Source organism: Mus caroli, unplaced genomic scaffold (genome assembly GCF_978045245.1).
Source record: "Mus caroli unplaced genomic scaffold, Mus_caroli_1 scaffold_16, whole genome shotgun sequence".
NCBI classification, from domain to species: Eukaryota; Metazoa; Chordata; class Mammalia; order Rodentia; family Muridae; genus Mus; species Mus caroli.
In genome coordinates, this window is record NW_028227271.1 from 18349584 (window position 1) to 18368946 (window position 19363).

General features: G+C 48.4%; 1 protein-coding gene across 2 annotated transcripts; it reads right to left on the reverse strand.

Annotated features, from left to right (window-relative positions):
• Trmu (tRNA mitochondrial 2-thiouridylase) lies at nucleotides 1-18905 on the reverse strand. Of its 2 annotated transcripts, XM_021183117.2 has the most exons (11): nucleotides 18777-18905; nucleotides 15140-15305; nucleotides 12784-12890; nucleotides 7215-7337; nucleotides 4630-4802; nucleotides 3473-3526; nucleotides 3332-3398; nucleotides 2329-2429; nucleotides 876-1020; nucleotides 478-560; nucleotides 1-385 (listed from the first exon to the last, which is right to left on the reverse strand). In XM_021183117.2, the coding sequence occupies exons 1-11, from the start codon at nucleotides 18856-18858 to the stop codon at nucleotides 233-235; spliced, it is 1254 nt and encodes a 417-aa protein (XP_021038776.1). In that variant the 5' UTR covers nucleotides 18859-18905; the 3' UTR covers nucleotides 1-232. The 2 variants fall into 2 exon arrangements, with proteins under 2 accessions (XP_021038776.1, XP_029325653.1); XM_029469793.2 differs by lacking the exon at nucleotides 2329-2429.
• Nucleotides 18906-19363: the final 458 nt, after the last annotated feature.

The window sequence follows — 19363 nt, forward strand, 5'->3', positions numbered from 1 at the left end:
TCAGACTTTGACAGTTTTATTTGATGCGGTTTCTTCATTGGCCTCCTGGATGCTGTGGAAGAGCAGCTGCATCAGGGCCCGCAGCCAGCACACGCTCTGGTTTCCTGGAGCAGCAGCACAGACCCTCCTTCCTCAGGCTGCCCTGGCTCTGCAGCCAGCCCGCCCATTGATTCTGGCAGCACTAACACCCATCACTGACGACTCTGCTCTAATGCCTCCTCCTTGGCCTTTGTCAAGATGTGGGGTGCAGGCCTGAGCTGTCATTGGAGGCCTCGGGAGCCACTGGAGTTCTGTTCTTACCCTTCTGAAGTGTGTAGGCAGACGGCCCTAACCGCAGGATTTTCCCACTGCCGAGGCACTCCTCGCCCTTGTAGAACACTGCAAACTGGAGGGAGGGGGAAGCTCGCTGGATGCGTCTGACTCCAGGCAGAGCCGAACCCACCAGGCCAGTGAGAGCAATGTTCACCCCCCACTCACCTGTCCCAGGGCAAGGCCCCTCACAGCCTTCACAGCCGTTACCCACACAGTGCCATCCTGATTGAGAGTCAGCACGCAGGGCACTATGGGGAGAATCATGAGATGGACGTGGGCGTGCCAACCACAACCCCTCCCTGGGAGAATGAGCAACCTGTGGGTGCAGGGACAACCAGCATCCTGCCTGCTGAAGGATAGGACAGTGCCCCAAATGGCTCAGAGCTGACACCTCAGTATAGAATATACTGGGACCCAATTTCCCAGCACTTCTGAAGTTACAATATTGATGACGGGGACTTTCCAATGTGCTCAAGGGGATACTGCACGTGTACAGTCTACCTGGTTTAGCTTAATCTGACCCTAGGGAGCTTAGCAACAAGGGCTCCCTCCCATTCAGTCACCTAGTGCCATCTGGTGGCGGAATCGGAAATGGCACTCCATCATCTTGTCTCTGACCAAGGCAGCAGGTGGCTCCTCTGCAATCCAGTGTACTCGGTTGGTCCTGAGCAGGTCCCTGTACAGAGCTGGGTGGTCCACCCGGGGAGCCTGCAGAGCAGAATTCAGACATCTTTGAGGAGAGCAGCCCTCAGCAGGTATCACCAATAAGAACAATCCTAATAGCACATCCATAACTAACTATGAGCCAGCCTCACTCCTGTGCCAGGCCACATAGAGAAATCCATTCATCAGCTTAAGGCTCTGTTCACCCTGGTTTTCAGATGAGAAAAGGAAGAAGAGAGAAGGGATAGCCATGAGAAAGTAGCAGGGGGCAAGGGTGAGATTCCCCTCATCTCTGGAGGACCCCCCTCACCCCTCCCACCATGATCTGAAGACTTTTGTGTTCCTAGAGATGTAGATCAAACACAAACAGCCTCTTGGAAGGACCACAAATCCTACCAGCAACAACTGGCTGAGGAAAGCAGGGGCTGAAGGGTGCAAGGCTGGCCCTGCATGGGCATCTATCACATGCACGACTGGTTCACCACTAGTCTCTGCACCAAAGAACCCTGGTTGCCTAGGGCAGCCAAGGCTCCCCTGAGGTAGAACCAGAAGCACTGAGACCCTGAGACACCTGGGCCCTTGACCCAGTGACCTTTCTGGTTTTTCTCAGCAGGCATCTCTGTGTGCTTATGCTTAAAGACACTTAATTCAGGCCTTCCCATGCTGCTCTTCTGGGAAGATGTTTGTGCTGAAGCCTATGGCCTGTGCGCCTGTGGGTCCTCCAGTGTCTGACTGTACTCGCTGGCAGCTCGGCCTGCCCTGAGCAGGGTTCTCACCCTTGCACTCCTGGGAGCTGGATTCAATGACTCTGTCAGGGTTAAGACTACTGTGTATGCACAGGCAGGATGCCAACAGCATCTCCTCTGTCTCCACCAAATGTATAACCCCAAATCTCTTGCTACTGTCAACATCCCCAAAGCCCTCCTGGAGAATTTCTGCTCTAGAACCTAGGACCCAGCAGAATGGCTCAGGGTCCTATGTAGCAGAGGGGTATAGCCTGGTCCTAGGCTAACTACTTCAGCTCACAAGGACTTCTAGGACCCTTCCATGGAGGGGTGGGTGGGAGAGCTGTCTGGGCACAATTCCTTTCTTTCCATGAGAAGCCTGAGCAAGTTACCCACTCTGAGTTTCAATCCTCCTTTGCAAAACAGTGAAGGTTTGCTAGGGATGGGCACAGTGCTGGTCCACTGTCAGCTCTCAGAGGAGCACAGTGAGCACTTTATATGAAGACCTGTTACCTTACACCTGCCCCAGGAAGCTATGGAAGGGAAGCTCTGCTGCTCCAGGCCCTTGGCAATGCCAGGACTGCCCGTTTTATTGGAACACTAGATAGCGAAGGCCAACCTCACTCACCACAAGAACGTCACCCTTGGTGCCATCCTTCTCCACCACGTACCAGGGCTCTCTCAAGCCGCTGATCTTAGCCCTCTGGCCCAAAGTGTACAGGAACCAACCTATGAAATAGTATTCCAGGGTGCATCTCAGCTCTCACAAATGGGGAGGTTATGGACTGCTACGAGGCGTGATGGCTTAGCCCTAACCACACACCTGTGTACAGCCTGCCTTGGCTTCAGGTCTCGAGGAATGTGACAATGACTAGGATGGCACTAAGCCTGGCACAGATGCCAGCTCTTTCATCTGGTGGCTCTGACCCCCATGGGCACAGCTCTCCAAGCAGGTCTTGTGCTTACTGAGCACATTCCTTGTATCCATGCCACACCCACCTCATGCACAGGCAGGCCACCTGCTCCCCAGCTCTACCTCCACAAGAATGCGTGTGCCCTGGCAGAGGCAATCTGGCAGGACTCATCCATCTCCTAACTGCTGGATGCTAGGAAGAGCAGCACTGTCTCCAGCAAGGTCAATATAACACCCAGTTCAGCTGGGTCTCTCCCTGCTTCCTCCACAAGCCCTGTCCTTCCAGCTAGTCCCACAGATCAGGCTAGACATCAAGTCTCAGGAGGCGGGTCGCCTCTGTTCCCACTTAAGGGTGTGAGCACTTGGGACTGACTGCCTCTGTCCTCACTCTGCACAGTGCAGTCATGGTTGTCTGGCTCTGTGATTACGTGAACGGCACCCATATGCTCCTCAGTCACCTGGCTCTGAGGTCACTACGTTCTTTCTCCAGCGGCCCTTCCTACAGTCTCCTACAGCATCTCTTGGTAATGTATCACAGACACACAGTCTCACTCCAGCTCTGAATCTAGGGATTACAACACACACCAAATCCCTGTCAGAGTGACTGCTCATGCAGCACGTACCCACCCCAGCCTAGCCCTCAAGTTCTCCGGGAGCCCTGCATGGAACGGACAGGAGTTAGCTTTGGCCTTTGCTTCCCCGAGCTGGCAGGACTCACCTTTGTGTGTTCCCAGAACTGTATTATCCTCGACAGAAACAAACTTTCCAGGCCGAGGCTGCAAATACTGGAAGACAGGTTTCATCACTACTGGAGACCCAGGCCCAGAGCAGACAGCCACTCATGTCAGACGACACTCACCTGAAGAAGGAAATGCTCCAAGTTTCTCTTACCAATGAAGCAGATGCCCATGCTCTGGAACGAGAGGAAGGTCAACATGGTGTGAGCAGAAGCCAGGAGGCAACCAGGGAACAGGGAGCTGGGCTGGGCTAGGAGGGGAGAGAGCAGGCTGTGTTGAAGGAGGCTCCAGATACAGGACCTGAGGGTCTAGAGAACGTCTTGTCTTTCCGAGTTTGGCTTCAAAGTAGATGCTATCGTGTAAACACACTGCATCGCCATCTGCAACTAGACTGTTGGAAAACCCATGAGCAAACCAGGAGAGCAACCTAGACTGCTCAGTGCTGGAGAGCCAGGGACCAAGGTGGATGCAGGAAGTAGGGCCAGGAGACTTGGGGCAGCAGGGAGTCAGGGAGAAGACTGGCTGAAGCTGGCTAGGCCCTGCACAGTCTAGACAAGAAGCTGACCGCCCCAGGACAGTTCTGGGCAAGCAGCTCTATAATTATTCCTCAGTGTGTGTTGTGTCTCTCTATAACAAAGGTCAAGAGACCAGGGATCTTCCCATCTATTGCAGTGACTCCCTCAGTTCCTACCAATGGAGAAATCCTGTCAGCTGAGCAACAGGGAAGACGTACAACGGGCAAGCGACATTCTTTTTGGCAATGTGGACTTGCTGATAAAAGGCACAGTCATGCGTGTTCCCAGAAGACTGGTTAAGTGGTGACTACAGCTGAGCTAATGTCTCCTGAAACCTTAACTACCGGGGCTGCTCAAAGGCTCCCAGCCCTCTCTCCACAGGGGTCAGCATGGCTTCCAGATGCAGGTGTGCGATGGTCTCTCACAGGGAGCTGAGAAGGCAGGCACGGACTGTCACTGTCTCCTCAGATAGACAGCACTGTGTACAGATGGCTGCAGACTCCTGCCTCATGGGATGGACTAGCATGGCTGCTCTCTGCCCACACTCACCGCTGGCTAAGCCAGCTACTGTGTCTGCAGAGAAAGCAGTCATCCACAGCAGGGACGAGGGAGCAGGAAGGAGAAGGGAGGCCTCGGGTGCTCCTCCCCTGCAGCTGCACTCTGTGGCTTGGCCCAGCAGAGGGTCCACAGAGCCCAGCCCTGCCTGTACCATGAAAACATGGATGCATACATTCACGGACCAGTGGCAAGCTGCTCATGCCTACCTCTCTCTTCTGAAGCACGTGATGGAGGCTATTCTCCGCGGCTATTTTCTTTACAAAATCTTTTGTTAGTTCCCCCAAGGGGAAGATGGTCCTTCTCAGGGCATCCTGGGAAACCTGGCTGAGAAAGAAGGTCTGGTCTTTAAAGCTGTCAGCTGCTTGGAGAAGTTTTACGGCTGCCAAAAGTAAAGAACAAAAGTCACTGCTGGAGCATAGATAATGACTCTGCTTTAATGCCCTTCTGTGTGAGCAGTTACCCCAAGTCTGCCACACGCAAAACCCACTCAAAAGACTATGGGAAAAAAACAAAGCATGGCTAATGCACAGGAAACGCTGGCTCTGGTTTATTTATTAGGAACAATACAAGGAACGTCGATTTTACATACAGAAATTTCTCCGTGCTGGTAATTTCGACTGTAAGACTTTCAAACAGTAAACACTGTATGAGAAGACTGCAGTGAGAAGCACTGACCCTCATAACTCTAGTCATGGCTGGGACGGGACAAGACCATTCATCCAGAACAATGCTGAACTAGCGTCAGTAGTGTGCTCGCCTAACAACTGCAGGTGTGAAGTGTGCAAAGAAACACAGCAGGCTCTGGCCTTCAGCCCAGCCTCGGTGGAGACAGCTCTGTAGAATGCACCTCCTTGATGGAAACTGCTTTGCTCATGTCCAGACCAACATGTTAGCAGCCTTGCTGTAGTCTCTGGCACTCTCCACATAACTGTAAGGAATTCTTACTGCATATACACAAGTGTGAGTGGCGCTGGCCCTGGTGAGTTTGGAGTCTGAGAAGGTGGCCAGGTAAATTTCCCATTCAGTCAGTCCCACTCATGTCTGTGGCTGGTGGGGCTGACGGGCAGATCCACTTCCCGACCCCTTCCTCACATATAGTACTAGGAGACATCCCATTAGTGAAATTTGAAACATTCCACACACACCAGCTCAACTTTGAGTGTGCACACATGTTTGAGAGTTTGTCCATGTCAGTACACATGTGTGGAGGTCACATGACATCCTCAACTGCTGCTCCTCAGGCATCTTCTTTCTAGAGATGGTCTCTCACTGGCTCAGAACTCACCAACTAGGCTAGGCAGTTTAGTCTCTTTCTGCCTCCCAGCATTGGGGTTATACGTAGATGCCACCATGCCTGGCGTTCTTACATGGGTTCCAGGGATTGAACCCCACTTCCCCAGCTCCATGGTTTAAGCCCACTGCACAAGTTGTATATCAGCCAGCGGTAAGCATCATACTGCCTGTATGTTTCCAACCGCTGGCAGAATACTCTCCCCCGCATGGTTTCATTGACACCTAAGGGCTGCCTGAGATGACACAGGAGCTGAAAGGCTGTGCTGTGGACTGACCTGCCTCCTGTTTTTGTCCGTCAAAAACAATGCACCTGTTTGCTGACATAAGGCTACAATCCAATCTGTCTCAAAACAAAATGCTCTCAAATAGTGTTTGTGTGCATTTGGTGGTGGTGGGGGGGGGTTGAATTATTTTGTCCTGGATCGTTTTGACTATCTTTTGAGCCTCCCAAGTGCTGACATTATAGGTGTGTATCCCACATCTACCTTCTGAGTTACTTTTTTTTTTTTTTTTTTTTTAAGATTTATTTATTATATGTAAGTACACCGTAGCTGTCTTCAGACACTCCAGAAGAGGGCGCCAGATCTCATTACGGATGGTTGTGAGCCATCATGTGATTGCTGGGATTTGAACTCTGGACCTCTGGAAGAGCAGTCGGGTGCTCTTACCCACTGAGCCATCTCACCAGCCCCCTGAGTTACTTTAAAATTCACTGAGAACCTATGACTTTAAAACAGGAAGCTGGTAACACTACCAAATGTGCCATAGAGGGAAAGAGCAGGACAGAGCCACATCTGGTCCAGAGATTGATCATTTCTGAAATCCTGTTGTTTTTTTCTGTTCTGCCACACACTGCACCATGTTCACATGAAAACTGCTGGTTACACAGCCAGGTCCCCAACAACTACAGCCATCCCCCAGCTCAAGATCTGTTCTGCTCCACTTGCATGAGCCACTTGTACGATCCCCTAGGGCTCAGACCAGAGACACACAAACAGCTCTGGTTTGCCCAAAATGCACACTGAAAACCAAGACACTGTGAAACTACCACACGCAAGTCAGTCAACACAGTGCTTGACTGTCTGAGGAGAACCAGAATAAGTGGGGGGCAAACAAAGGCGAGCATGTCCTCGGCAGGAGCAGATGACCCTATTCATGCCGGGAAACGACTCTCCCTCTGCATGGGACCCTGTTAAGACCATTCCCATTATCACCATCAAAGATTTTCCCAAATATTTTTTGGAAGTTCAGACTATGCACATGTAATAACCTAGACAGTAAGTTTCTGGTTCACCCTCCTCAGCTCTCACCCTGGCGCCCAACTAGGACATCTCAATGCTCAACCGCATTGTGCCTTTGCAAATGTGAACTAAACAAACCAACTCATTGAAAGACCCAGAGCTGGGCATGGGCCGGATGCTCAGGCCCTGCTCCTGCCATCCTTCTAAGTACCCTATGCTCACAGAGGTTACAGCTCTGACCACACACTCCAACTTACGGTTTCTGACTTCAAATCGATTTCTGAACAGCCCGTCAGGCTTCTTAGTGTGCTTTTGCTCAAAGACTTCCTCATCCTCCAGTGAGGTCCTGGCGTAGTGGCCAGTGGCAACGGCATCTGCTCCTGAGGGTTTTCAAAATACAAGAATCCAGTGTGAGGCTCACTGGCAGGGGTACTAGTTAGTTCTTGAAAACTCGACACAAACTGGAGTCACTTGGAAAGAGGAATCCTTAATTCAGAAAATGTCTTGGGGGCTAGAGAAATGGATTGGTGGTTAAGAGCACTGTCTCTTCTTCCAAAGGACCTGGGTTCAGTTCCCAGCCAGCACTCACATGGCAGCTCACAACCATCTGTAACTTCAGTTCCAAAGGATCTGACACCCTCACACCAATGCATATAAAATAAAATTAGCCAGGCGTCGTGGCGCATGCCTTTAGTCCCAGCACTTGGGAGGCAGAGGCAGGTGGATTTCTGAGTTTGAGGCCACCCTGGTCTACAGAGTGAGTTCCAGGACAGCCAGGGCTATACAGAGAAAAACCCTGTGTCGAAAAACCAAAATAAATAAATAAATAAGTTTAAAAAATTAAATGAATTTTTAAAAATCTCCACCAGACTGGACTAGCCTTAGGAAAGTGTGTGTGGCATTTTCTCCTCCTTCTCCTTCTCTTCCTCTTCTTTTTTGAGTCAGGGTCTTTCTCTGTCCTGAAACTCACTATACAGACCAGGCTGGTCCTGAACTCCCCACTCCCCATCTCCCAAATGCTAGGACTAATGGCATATGCCACCATACCCAGCTCGTGGGACATTTTCTTGCTAAATGACAGATTTGGGCAGTACTACCCTGGGAAGACAGTCCTGTGTCATATAAGAAAGCAGGCTGAACAAGTCATGGGGAGTCGTCAGTAAGCAACATTCCTCTGTGGTCTCTGCATCAGTTCCCGCCTTGGCTTCCCCTGATAAGGACTGTGATGGGGACATGTGAGTCAAATCACCCTTCCCGAAGTTGCTTTTGGTCATACTTTTTTTTTTTTTTTAAAGATTCATATAGCTAAGTACACTGTAGCTGTCTTCAGAAGAGGGCATCAGATCTCATTATAGATGGTTGTGAGCCACCATTTGAACTCAGGACCTCTGGAAGAGCAGTCAGTGCTCTTAACCGCTGAGCCATCTCTCCAGCCCATTGGTCATACTCTTTTTTTTTTGTTTTGTTTTGTTTTGTTTTTCCGAGTGGTCACACTCTTTATCACAACAATAGAAAGTGAACTAGGATACCAGCCTAGATAAAGACGCACGGAACAAGCCTCACTGACCTCACTGAGACCTGCACAAAGCACAGGGCACAGAGGCCCGAGGGATGGCTCAGCAGGCAGGCAGGCAGGCAGGCAGGCAGGCAGGCAGGCAGGCAGGCAGGCAGGCAGGCAGGCAGGCTCCCTTCAATTCCTAATGTGAGCTAATAGAACCTCACCTCTTTAAAGAGCTTTTCCAGGGGCTGGAGAGATGGCTCAGTGGTTAAGAGCACTGACTGCTCTTCAAGAGGTCCTGAGTTCAATTCCCAGCAACCACATGGTGACTCACAACCATCTGACTGCCCTCTTCTGGTGTGTCTGAAGAGAGCAATGGTATACATAAGATAAATAAATTAGGGGGCTGGTGAGATGGCTCAGTGGGTAAGAGCACCCTACTGCTCTTCCGAAGGTCCAGAGTTCAAATCCCAGCAGCCACATGGTGGCTCACAACCATCCGTAACGAGATCTGGCGCCCTCTTCTGGAGTGTCTGAAGACAGCTACAGTGTACTTACATATAATAAATAAATCTTAAAAAAAAAAAAAAAGATAAATTAAAAAAAAAAGAGCCTTTCCAAAGTCAGACTCAATCCTTTTACTCAGTCTTGTCTTATGCACATAAAGATTTAAATATAAAAAGTTATGTTTTTACAACCCTAAGGAAAAACTGAAAACCAAAATACTCAACAGCAGGAGGACATAGGATGACTCCTGATGCTGCAGCCTGGTGGGAATGGTGCTTACAGAGCACTGACTGATAAGAGATAACCTGCGGTGAGCTTGCCGGAGCACCGGTGGTTCTCTCTGGAAGGCAGCCGACTGGGCAGAGCGTCAGCGGGGGCAAGTCTTGGTTTTGCCACTGTAAACATTGCTTGGTATTAATAATATTTACTCTTTGATTCTTAGTTGTACTGGGGCCAGAAGCCAATGGCTTCCCAGGAATTATCACCTTTTTCTCTTTTTCTTAATGGGAGAGCTCTCCAGGTAAGCTGGGTAACTCTTCGTGAATCAGAGAGGAAGGAAAGGAAAAGAATTCAAATCCTTTACACAGGCAAACTTGTATAGACACATATACATTCAGACACCCACACTCTAGCCAGGCCCAACCTTCTGTCTCAATCAACTCCACAGTGTTTATGCATGCTTACATAATACACATTTACATACATACATACATACATACAGACAGACAGACAGACAGACATATGTATCTGGATGGATGGGAGGGGCAGAGCTCCCCAAGCCACCACACCATCCTCTTCCTTCTCCTCCTCCTCCTCCTTTTATTTTTTAACGTTTATTTATTTATTTATTGTATGCATATGAGTACACTGTAGCTGTCTTCAGACACACCAGAAGAGGGCATCAATTCCATTACAGATAGTTGTGAGCCACCATGTGGTTTCTGGGATTTGAACTCAAGACCTCTGGAAGAGCAGCCAGTGCTCTTAACCACTGAACCATCTCTTCAGCCGGACACCATCTTTCTTTTCCCTGGCCTATTAGACAAAAGTTCTTTAGAAAATTACTTCATCGGTAAAATGTTACACAAAATGGGAGTTATAGAAGGATGTTGGTATTGAGTTCAAAGTAGTATTTCATTCTCCTTATATGCTCATTGTAAGTTACAAGCAACAGTTTCATATGGCCTTCCCTTATCGTCCACACCCGTGCTTCATCCTTGAACACAAACCTGTCCCATGTCTATATCTCTTCTTAATGTAATTATTGTATTTCTTATCATGCAGCCTTTACTATTATGAGGAACAGACACATTCTACTCTTGATTCTAATTTGATTTTATTACATCTTTCAAGCAAAATAACTAGAACCATCTCTTTTTTTATGATTTATTTATTATATGTAAGTACACTGTAACTGTCTTCAGACACTCAGATCTTGTTATGGATGGTTGTAAGCCACCATGTGGTTGCTGGGATTTGAACTCAGGACCTTCGGAAGAGCAATTGGTGCTCTTAACCGCTGAGCCATCTCACCAGCCCAAGAACCATCTCTCTCTCTCTCTTTTTTTTTTTAATGCTGGGATGCGTGTGCCACCACTGCCCAGCTATTTTTTTTTTTTTTAAGATTTATTTATTTAAGTATCTGAGTACAGAAGAGGGCATCAGATCACATTACAGATGGTTGTGAGGTACCATGTGGTTGCTGAGAATTGAACTCAGGACCTCTGGAAAAGCAGTTAGTGCTCTTAACCTCTGAGCCATCTCTCCAGCCCCCAGATCCATCTCTTAAAACTTTCTTCCTCAGATTATTTGAATCAGATCAGGAATTCTATAAAATCATTAATTCATTTAAACAGCATTAATTCCTACTAATTCATCTCTATGTTCATCTGCAGGAAATCTGCTCAGTGGGGCAGGCTAATGGCCAGGGATTACTATATTAGTTTAATAATAACAGGAAAGGCATAGCAGCTGCAAGAAGCAATCCTGAGATGAAGTCTCTTTGGGTCCTTGCCTCATAGAGCTCACCCATTGCAGACCATGCGAAAACCATGGGCCACCTCCAAGAAGGCCACCTGCTAGCCTTAGCCTATCCTAGATGGCTCCTGACAGACACCCAGGCTTACTCCTTTGATTCTGGTGTGAAACCATAGAAACGCTGCCCCTCTGTCTTCACTGTCAGTAACTTTTGGTAAGTGTGCACTATTTTATCATATGGAAGGACCACTCAATATACATAATCTCTCCTGTGCCCTGTGAGTCCAGGTGTCCACTGCAGGAGGTTGACTCAGACCTCAGCACCTGGATTGCTCAGCTATGCCAGGAGCCTTGAATTAGCGCTGATGCAAAGCACTCAACTAGGGCCTTCAGGACACAAAACTGCGTCTTCTCACAGAACATTTCCTTAAGGACCATCAGCTACACTATAAAAAGTGTGGGTTCTTCTAAGAGAAACCATACTTCCTCAGAAGCCTAGGCTTCAGATGTTTGACTCTCAGGTGGGTTCTAGTGCGGGCTTCAAACCCAGAATAGGGACCCAGAGAGACAGGGAGGTGCTGCAACAGGGAACCGGGTAGCATGTGACACAGATTACACCTAGGGCCACTTCATATCATAACCTGGTTGAACCTCAACACAAATGCATTTAAGAGTCTAGGTGTCATTGAAAATATAAATAAGGGCTGGTGAGATGGCTCAGTGGGTAAGAGCACCCGACTGCTCTTCCGAAGGTCCAGAGTTCAAATCCCAGCAACCACATGGTGGCTCACAACCATCCGTAACGAGATCTGGCGCCCTCTTCTGGAGTATCTGAAGACAGCTACAGTGTACTTACATATAATAAATAAATAATAAATCTTTAAAAAAAAATATATATATATATAAATAAATAAAATATTAAAAAAGGGAGGGGGCTAGGTGTCCTAGACTCCTGTGGCCACACTCTAGATGGCACCAACCCTCAGTTTAAGCAGTATTCTCTTTGACAGTGTGGTGAAATGACACACAAGCTCTTGGGTCTTGACCTGCTGCTCTGTGAGTAGTCAGCTGACTTCCATCTTGTGCTCTTCTGGCTGTGGCTAGGACGGCCTGCTGGCTTGCCCAGGTGCCTGCTTGCCTGCCTTCTGTCCCTCCCTCTTTCCTTCTTTCACTGGGGCAGGGTTTCACTCTATGGGCCAGGAGTGCTTAGACTTTACTATGAAGCTTGGCTGGCCTCAAACACACAGCAGTCCTGCCTCAGCCTCACCACTACTAGGATTGCAAGTGTGTGCTATCACTTTCTGTCTGGCAAACACGCCCCACGGTTCAGCTGACACAGGTGACCTGCAGGCTTCCACTCCTGCCGTTTCTGATGAGCCTTCCCGAGTCACTGCTGACTTGGATCTGAGTCCTACTTCCTGACGGTTCTCTGCTTAGGCTACTGCCACCATTTAGCCTTCAGGTCAATGGCCAAACACACCAACCATCTCTCAGATGTCCCTGCCCATGGTGGAGGGCACCTCTTTTTTTTTTTTTTTTGGTGGTTTCTCGAGACAGGGTTTCTCTGTGTAGCTCTGGCTGTCCTGGAACTCACTTTGTAGACCAGGCTGGCCTTGAACTCAGAAATCCACCTGCCTCTGCCTCCCGGAGTGCTGGGATTAAAGGTGTGCACCACCACGCCTGTCAAGGGCACCTCTCTTAATGTTCACGCTGAACTAGAAAGTCTCTCTTCTTCAGTAAGTACTTCATTCTGAAAAACAAAACTGTCTACAAGGTTCTGGCTTCTGGCTGTGTCTGAATGTGTGTGATTTTATCAAGCGAATGAAGAAATGGCAATTCCTTACCGAGATTGTCCACAGCATAATGATAAAAGCAACTGAACTTGATATGCTTATTGCAGTTGATGTCGGGGTTTGGAGTCCTTCCTTTCTCATACTCGTTCAAAAAGTCACTGGAACAAAAGGAAAACCCTCAGGTCTAAGTGATACACTCCTTAAAAACAAGTGAGTTAAGATGCTCATTTAATGTCAAATCTCTACTATTCCAAAACTGTACTCTGAGGCCACATGAGCGCTTCATTATCAAACCATTTTCCTAGTAGGTCAACTGGCTTCTTAGAACTCACATGCCTCAATGAGAACGGCCCCCATAGTCTCAGATATTTGAATACTGGGTCTCTTTGAGGGTATGTATATGCTTGGCCCAGGGAGTGGCATTATTAGAAGGCGTGGCCCTGCTGGAGTGGGTGTGTCACTGTGGGTATGGGGTATAAGACCCTTATCCTAGCTGACTGGAAGCCAGTATTCTGCTGGTAGCCTTCAAATGAAGATGTAGAACTCTCAGCTCCTCCTGCACCATGCCTGCCTGGATGCTGCCATGTTCCTGCCTTGATGATACTGGACTGAACCTGTAAGCCAGCCCTAATTAAATGTTGTCCTTATAAGACTTGCCTTTGTTATGGTGTCTGCTCACAGCAGTAAAACCCTAAGACAGTCCCCAATTGATAGTCTATTTGTGCAGGCTTGGGAGGTGTGGCCTTGCTGGAGGAAGTGTGTCATAAGCCACATGCTGTTCCCACTTCACTCTCTCTGCTGCTGTTCTTGCTGCTATGATGGACTTTTTTTCCCCTAAGATTTATTTATTTATTTTATGTATATAAGTACACCATTGCTCTCTTCAGGCACACCAGAAGAGGGCATCAGATACCATTGCAGATGGTTTTGAGCTACCATGTGGTTGCTGGGAATTGAACTCATGACCTCTGGAAGAACAGTCAGTGCTCTTAACTGCTGAGCCATCTCTCCAGCCCCATGATGGATTTTTATCTCCCCTGGAAAAAACTATTAGTTGGCTTGGTCACAGTGTTTTGTCACAGCCACAGAAAATACCCAAAACACTTGTAAATAGACAGGCACTGTTCTAGAAGCTTGTATGACTTCAAACCCATTTCAATAATGTTTTTGGCAGGTATTGGTATTATTCTTAATTTAAAGATAAGAGAACTGAGACTTAGAAAAAGCAAATAAATTGTCCAAGGTCTTCTAAGTGTCGAAGTTGAGACTGAGGCCTATTTAGACAAGGGTAGCCCACAGTGAGCATGGCCTGCTGTCTCTGACACATGCAAGGGCTTCCAAGCATTGTCAGGGTTCACCAGAAACTAGCCCTGAATGTCTTTCTCCACAGGAGTAAGTGGCCATTCCTGAGCTGGATGAGGGGGCGTTCTCCTCGCTCACCACTGCTCTCATAACTCACAGAACAGCCGGTATTCAAGCCCTACCTAAAGCTGCTCAGGCCCCTCCTTCTTGAGGCTGCCAGACCACACTCCATGTCACACCATGCTCCCTCTTCTCAACCCAGGGCATGTCCTCTACCATCAACACCTCTGGTAAAGAGCCTATCACCCAACTAGACAGCCAGTTCCTATAAAACAGGGCCATGTGTACTCTCAGATGTTGCATATAATAAACATTGCAGTGTTTGACTTGATGAAAGTTTTACTGGCTATTTCTTGTTTTTAAACGGCCAGGGCAGTGCCTCACAAAACTCTTACCTTGTTTTCTACTGCTGTAATAAGGACCATGGCCAGGAGCAACTAGGGAAGGAAAGGGTTTATTTGGCTTATATGTCCTGATCACAGCCTATCTTTATGGGGAGTCAGGACAGGATATCAAGCAGGGCAGGAGCCAGAGGCAGACGCTGATGCAGAGGCCATGGATGGGTGCTGCTTACTGGCTTGCTCAGCCTGCTTTCTTATTCAGCCCGAGACCCCCTGCCCTTTGGTGGGCTGTGTCCTCCCACATCTATTGTTAATCAATAGAACAGCCCACAGACTCATTGAAACTCCCTCTCCTCACATTACCCTGGCTTTTGTCAAATTGAACATCCCAACAGATGAACATCCCAAACTCTCTTACATGTGGTGTATGGGGACTGACTGACACTCATCTCCCAGCACCCTCTGGGGGAGGTCTCGGCCTTCACTCCTCAAGCCATGGTTCAGAAAAGCAGTAGCGAAACCTCTGACAGGTGGGAACTATCCCAAGAAAGAGTGTGAGGTTGCTGTCGGCCAGGTCCCCGGTGCCCCAACTTCAGCACAGTCTTGGCCACCTCTGTGGAGAAGCACTGACTATTTCCAACCACCCTCCCTTGGAAAAGCTTCACAGCACAATACACGCTGCCTGTGCAATGGCCTGCACTCACCTGAACACATCATTCCAATACTCCTTCACATAGGACACCTGGTGGAAAGGGATGTCTAAGATCTGACAAACTTTATACGCATCTTCACAGTCCTTGTCAGCAGCACAAACGCCCTGCTCATCCAGCGAGTCCCAGTTCTTCATAAATACCCCTGTCACCTGGTAACCTGAAGAGAGAAGTTAGGGTTAAAAAGCAGGGACTTCTGTGTTCTAGGCAGTTCTGACACATCACACATTCCCAACCCCCAGTGTCTCTGTATATTTTGAATGGCAGTCCAAGGCTATCATGTGGCCTAGGGCCTCGCTTACATTTTAGTGTAATACCTGCGGCCACTTCTTCCCTTTAGCCCTCGTCGCACTGGTACTGGTAAGGCCCCCACCTTCTAGTACATTGTGTATTGAAGTTGTGTCCCCAAAGTGAAAACGAGTTTTCTCCCATATGTATTTCTCTACACATGTGTCAATACAATTTGTAACACACTGCACGGGTCTATCAGATATATGCTGAATGACTGAATGGTGAACAGAAACTCAGATCCCAATGCAAATACAAGCTACCAGCCAGCCAGATGTGGTAGCACATACCTGTGATTCCAGTATTTGGGAGGCTAGGGCAGGAAGGTACTGAGTTTGAAGCTAATCCCAAGCTACATATCAAGATTCTATTTTGTTTTTTTTTGTTTGTTTGTTTGTTTGGTTGGTTGGTTTTTTTTTTTTGTTTTGTTTTGTTTTTAAAAAGATCAGGGCTGGAGAGATATCTCTGTGTTTAAGAGCACTTGCTGATTCTCCAGCAGACTCAGGTTCAATTTCCAGTACCCACGTGGCAGGTCACAGCCACCTGTAACTCCAGTTCCAGGAGATCTGTACCTTCTTAAAACCAGGTATTCACATGGTGCACAGACATACATGTGGGCAAAACATCCATACAAACAGAATTTAAAATATTTTTAAGATAATCACTGTTCAGTTATTTTTAAAGTGAACTCATTTTAAAAGCTATCCAATTATTAAGACTTTTACATTCTAAGTCATCAAATTAAAGACAATTAAATTATTGGAATTAGGGGCTGGAAAGATGGCTCAGTGGGTAAGAGCACCCGACTGCTCTTCCGAAGGTCCAGAGTTCAAATCCCAGCAACCACATGGTGGCTCACAACCATCCGTAATGAGATCTGGCGCCCTCTTCTGGAGTGTCTGAAGACAGCTACAGTGTACTTACATATAATAAATAAATAAATCTTTAAAAAAAAATTATTGGAATTAAAAAAAAATATTGGAATTTTATCACCCAGAGGGTGTACCTCCAGGGGAAAGCCCATACTTAGCATGGGTGAAGCCCTGGATTCAATTCTCAGCACCAAACATTTAAATGAAGGCGTTGGCTATCCGTAGGGCTCTATCATCCACATGATTTATGATCTATCTTCTCTACTGTGACAAATACCCAACCAAATATCACATAGGTCAGCACTGGCCCTCCAGTGTCTCAGAAAACTCACTGTTGTTCACCTTGCATCAAAACCCTGTTTCTCCCTCCGAATAAGCTGAATGTAAGGAAAGACAGGGAACTGTATTAAAAGCTTTAAGTGTTTGATTACTGCCCCCTCCTCCAAAAAATTCCAGGGATTTTGCTGACAAACCTTTACCAAATAAAATACCACACTCAGGGGTCTGGAGAGATGGCTCAGCAGTTAAGAGCACTGACTGCTCTTCCAGAGTCCTGAATTCAATTCCCAGCAACCACATGGTGGCTCACAACCACCTGTAATGGGATTCAATGCCCTCTTCTGGTGTGTCTGAAGACAGCTACAGTGTACTCATATAAAAAAAATTAAAATTCTTAAAAAAAAAACCACACTCATTAAAATCCCACACAGCCTGGTATGGGATGAGGCCCTCTTTTGTGTCTGGAGGCACCTGACTCTGCTCTACTGTAGAGATTAACCATGCTGGGCTCAGCTCTTGAGCTAGTCTTACACGTAACTTACTAATGCAGAGATGGCATAATACAATCCTGTGTCCCGAGAGCTAATACAATGCCCCCCCGGGGCATAAGGAGAGCCAAACCCCTACAAGCTTGTAGCATGAACTAACTCTACGCAGAGCTCTAGAACCCCACCATTCCCAAGCTACATCTGCCTGGTCAATTGTCTCACAGAGGGACAAGACCCACATGCATGGAGCCAGGCACTCAAGGAGTGGTCAACTTTCTACGGATTGCAGTATGGGACATCACCTCTAAGAGCCCTCGATGCCGAAATGAGAGGATGGTTTTCTTTCCTCTGATACCGTCCATCAATTTCTTTCATGGAAAAAAAAAAAAAATCCAAGGAAGGGTAAAAGTAAGATGTAGCAGCCTGAGGGGAGAGAGCCTTTGTTTTGGCTAGGTTCCCACTGTTCTGATAAACACCACGACCAACAGCTTCTGAGAGAGGAAAGGGTTTCTTTGGCCCTAAAGGTCACAGTCTACCATCAGGGGAAGCTGGGGCAGGAACTCAGGTCAGGACCCTGAAGGCAGAATTGAATCATAGGTTCTAAGAGAACACTGCTTATGGGCTTGTTTCTTTGGCCTGCTCAGCCTGTTTTCTTATACAACCTAGAACCACCTGCCCAGAGACAGCATTACTCCTAATGGGACGAGGCTTCCTACACCAATTATTAAAAGAAGGCCCCACTGACTAGCCTACAGGCCAGGGTGATGACAGTTTCTCAGCTGAGGTTCCCTCCTACCAGAGGACCCTAACATGTCACATAGTTTTAATGTGACATAAAAACTAGGCAGCAGTTGATCTCCCTTTAGTAGTAAAAGATAAATCTGTAAGAACGATGCCAACCTTTGCCACTTCCCAAAGCATCTAGTTACACAGTTCTCATTGGAAACCTTCAAAGATTCACACTGCCTACTCAACATTACCCCAAATTCCTTAATACCGCGTTAGCTTCAGTAACAGGATTAACCCCACTACATCCTATTCTGGCCGGCACTCTCTCCTCTGCCTCCTGCCTGTGTTACTGCAGCCAGTTCTTTGTAGAGAAATGCTTCCCTCTTCCTTTCTCACCATAGTACACACCTGTATCCTGTGGCTCTTTTACTCTGTCATAACAGCTGTGATTATAAAAGAATCGCTCCTGCTTTCCGATATATCTCACATTTTATGGCTAACCCTTTCAATACATACTGTGCCATTTAATCATTCCAGTCATCCCATATTACGGGTCATCCCATTTTACTGGGGGGTGCTTAGTTAAACTTGCCCAAGCCCAGGCTCCTGGCCCGCGCCTCTGCACCCCGCGTGCCCCGGGGAAGATGATCCACGGTTGAGGGAGACTCCATTAAAAGCCGCCAGGTGAATGCGGAGAGGTTGACACAAGGTGGGGCCACACAGCAGGAGGAATTTACACCGGTCGTTGGAATCAGATCCGAACCCTAAGGACCCATGGGGCTACATCTACAAGTCAGGGAGAACTGGTAGCTGTTCGGAGTGAAGTTTATCATCCAACGAAGGAGAACAGTGGAGTGATTTTGTCATTAGAGTTGGCGGTGTCCTCGCCTGGAGGCCCGCGGAGTCTGCAAGAGGCCAGGCCTCAGACCTGGAGGAGCCCAAGCTCCTGTCCCCAGTGAGGAACCCTGGCCTCACCTCTCCGCCGCAACAGCAGCGCCGCCACCGCGCTGTCCACACCGCCAGACAGGGCGCACACGACGTGCCGCAGCGCCGACATTAGGCTACACCGCGAGCTTTCTGGCTGCGTCCACGCTACGCCGGAAGTCCCAGCCTCCGGGGGGCCGGGGGAGGCGTCCTCACTCTTCACCCTGCCGGAAACGTGCTCCGCTCACCCAGTGTTCTGCCGGCTTTTGGGTTCCGCGCGGCGGATCGGCCGAGGAGCACTAGGTGGCGGCGTGTCCCAGATAGGCCAGCGATGTGTTGGTCCGGTCGGGCTTCTTAGCCACCACTCGCTGCCCTTGCGACTTTTTCTTCTGTGCTCAGCTGGCGCTCCTGGGTCAGCTGCACCAGGAACAGCCTCCGCTCGGGCTTGAGGTCTCAAAGGCGTTCCTGGGCACACACAAGGACGAGATGCTGTGTCGGCCGCTGGCTCCTCTTGTTTACCCGCTGGAGGGACAGGGCTGTCAACACGTTCTCATTGGATTCATGACAAACTAGATGTCCCAAGAGGGTTCTCCTGGTGCAAATGCCTGAGGCTGCTGCGGGCCTGGCGGGTGCAGAGC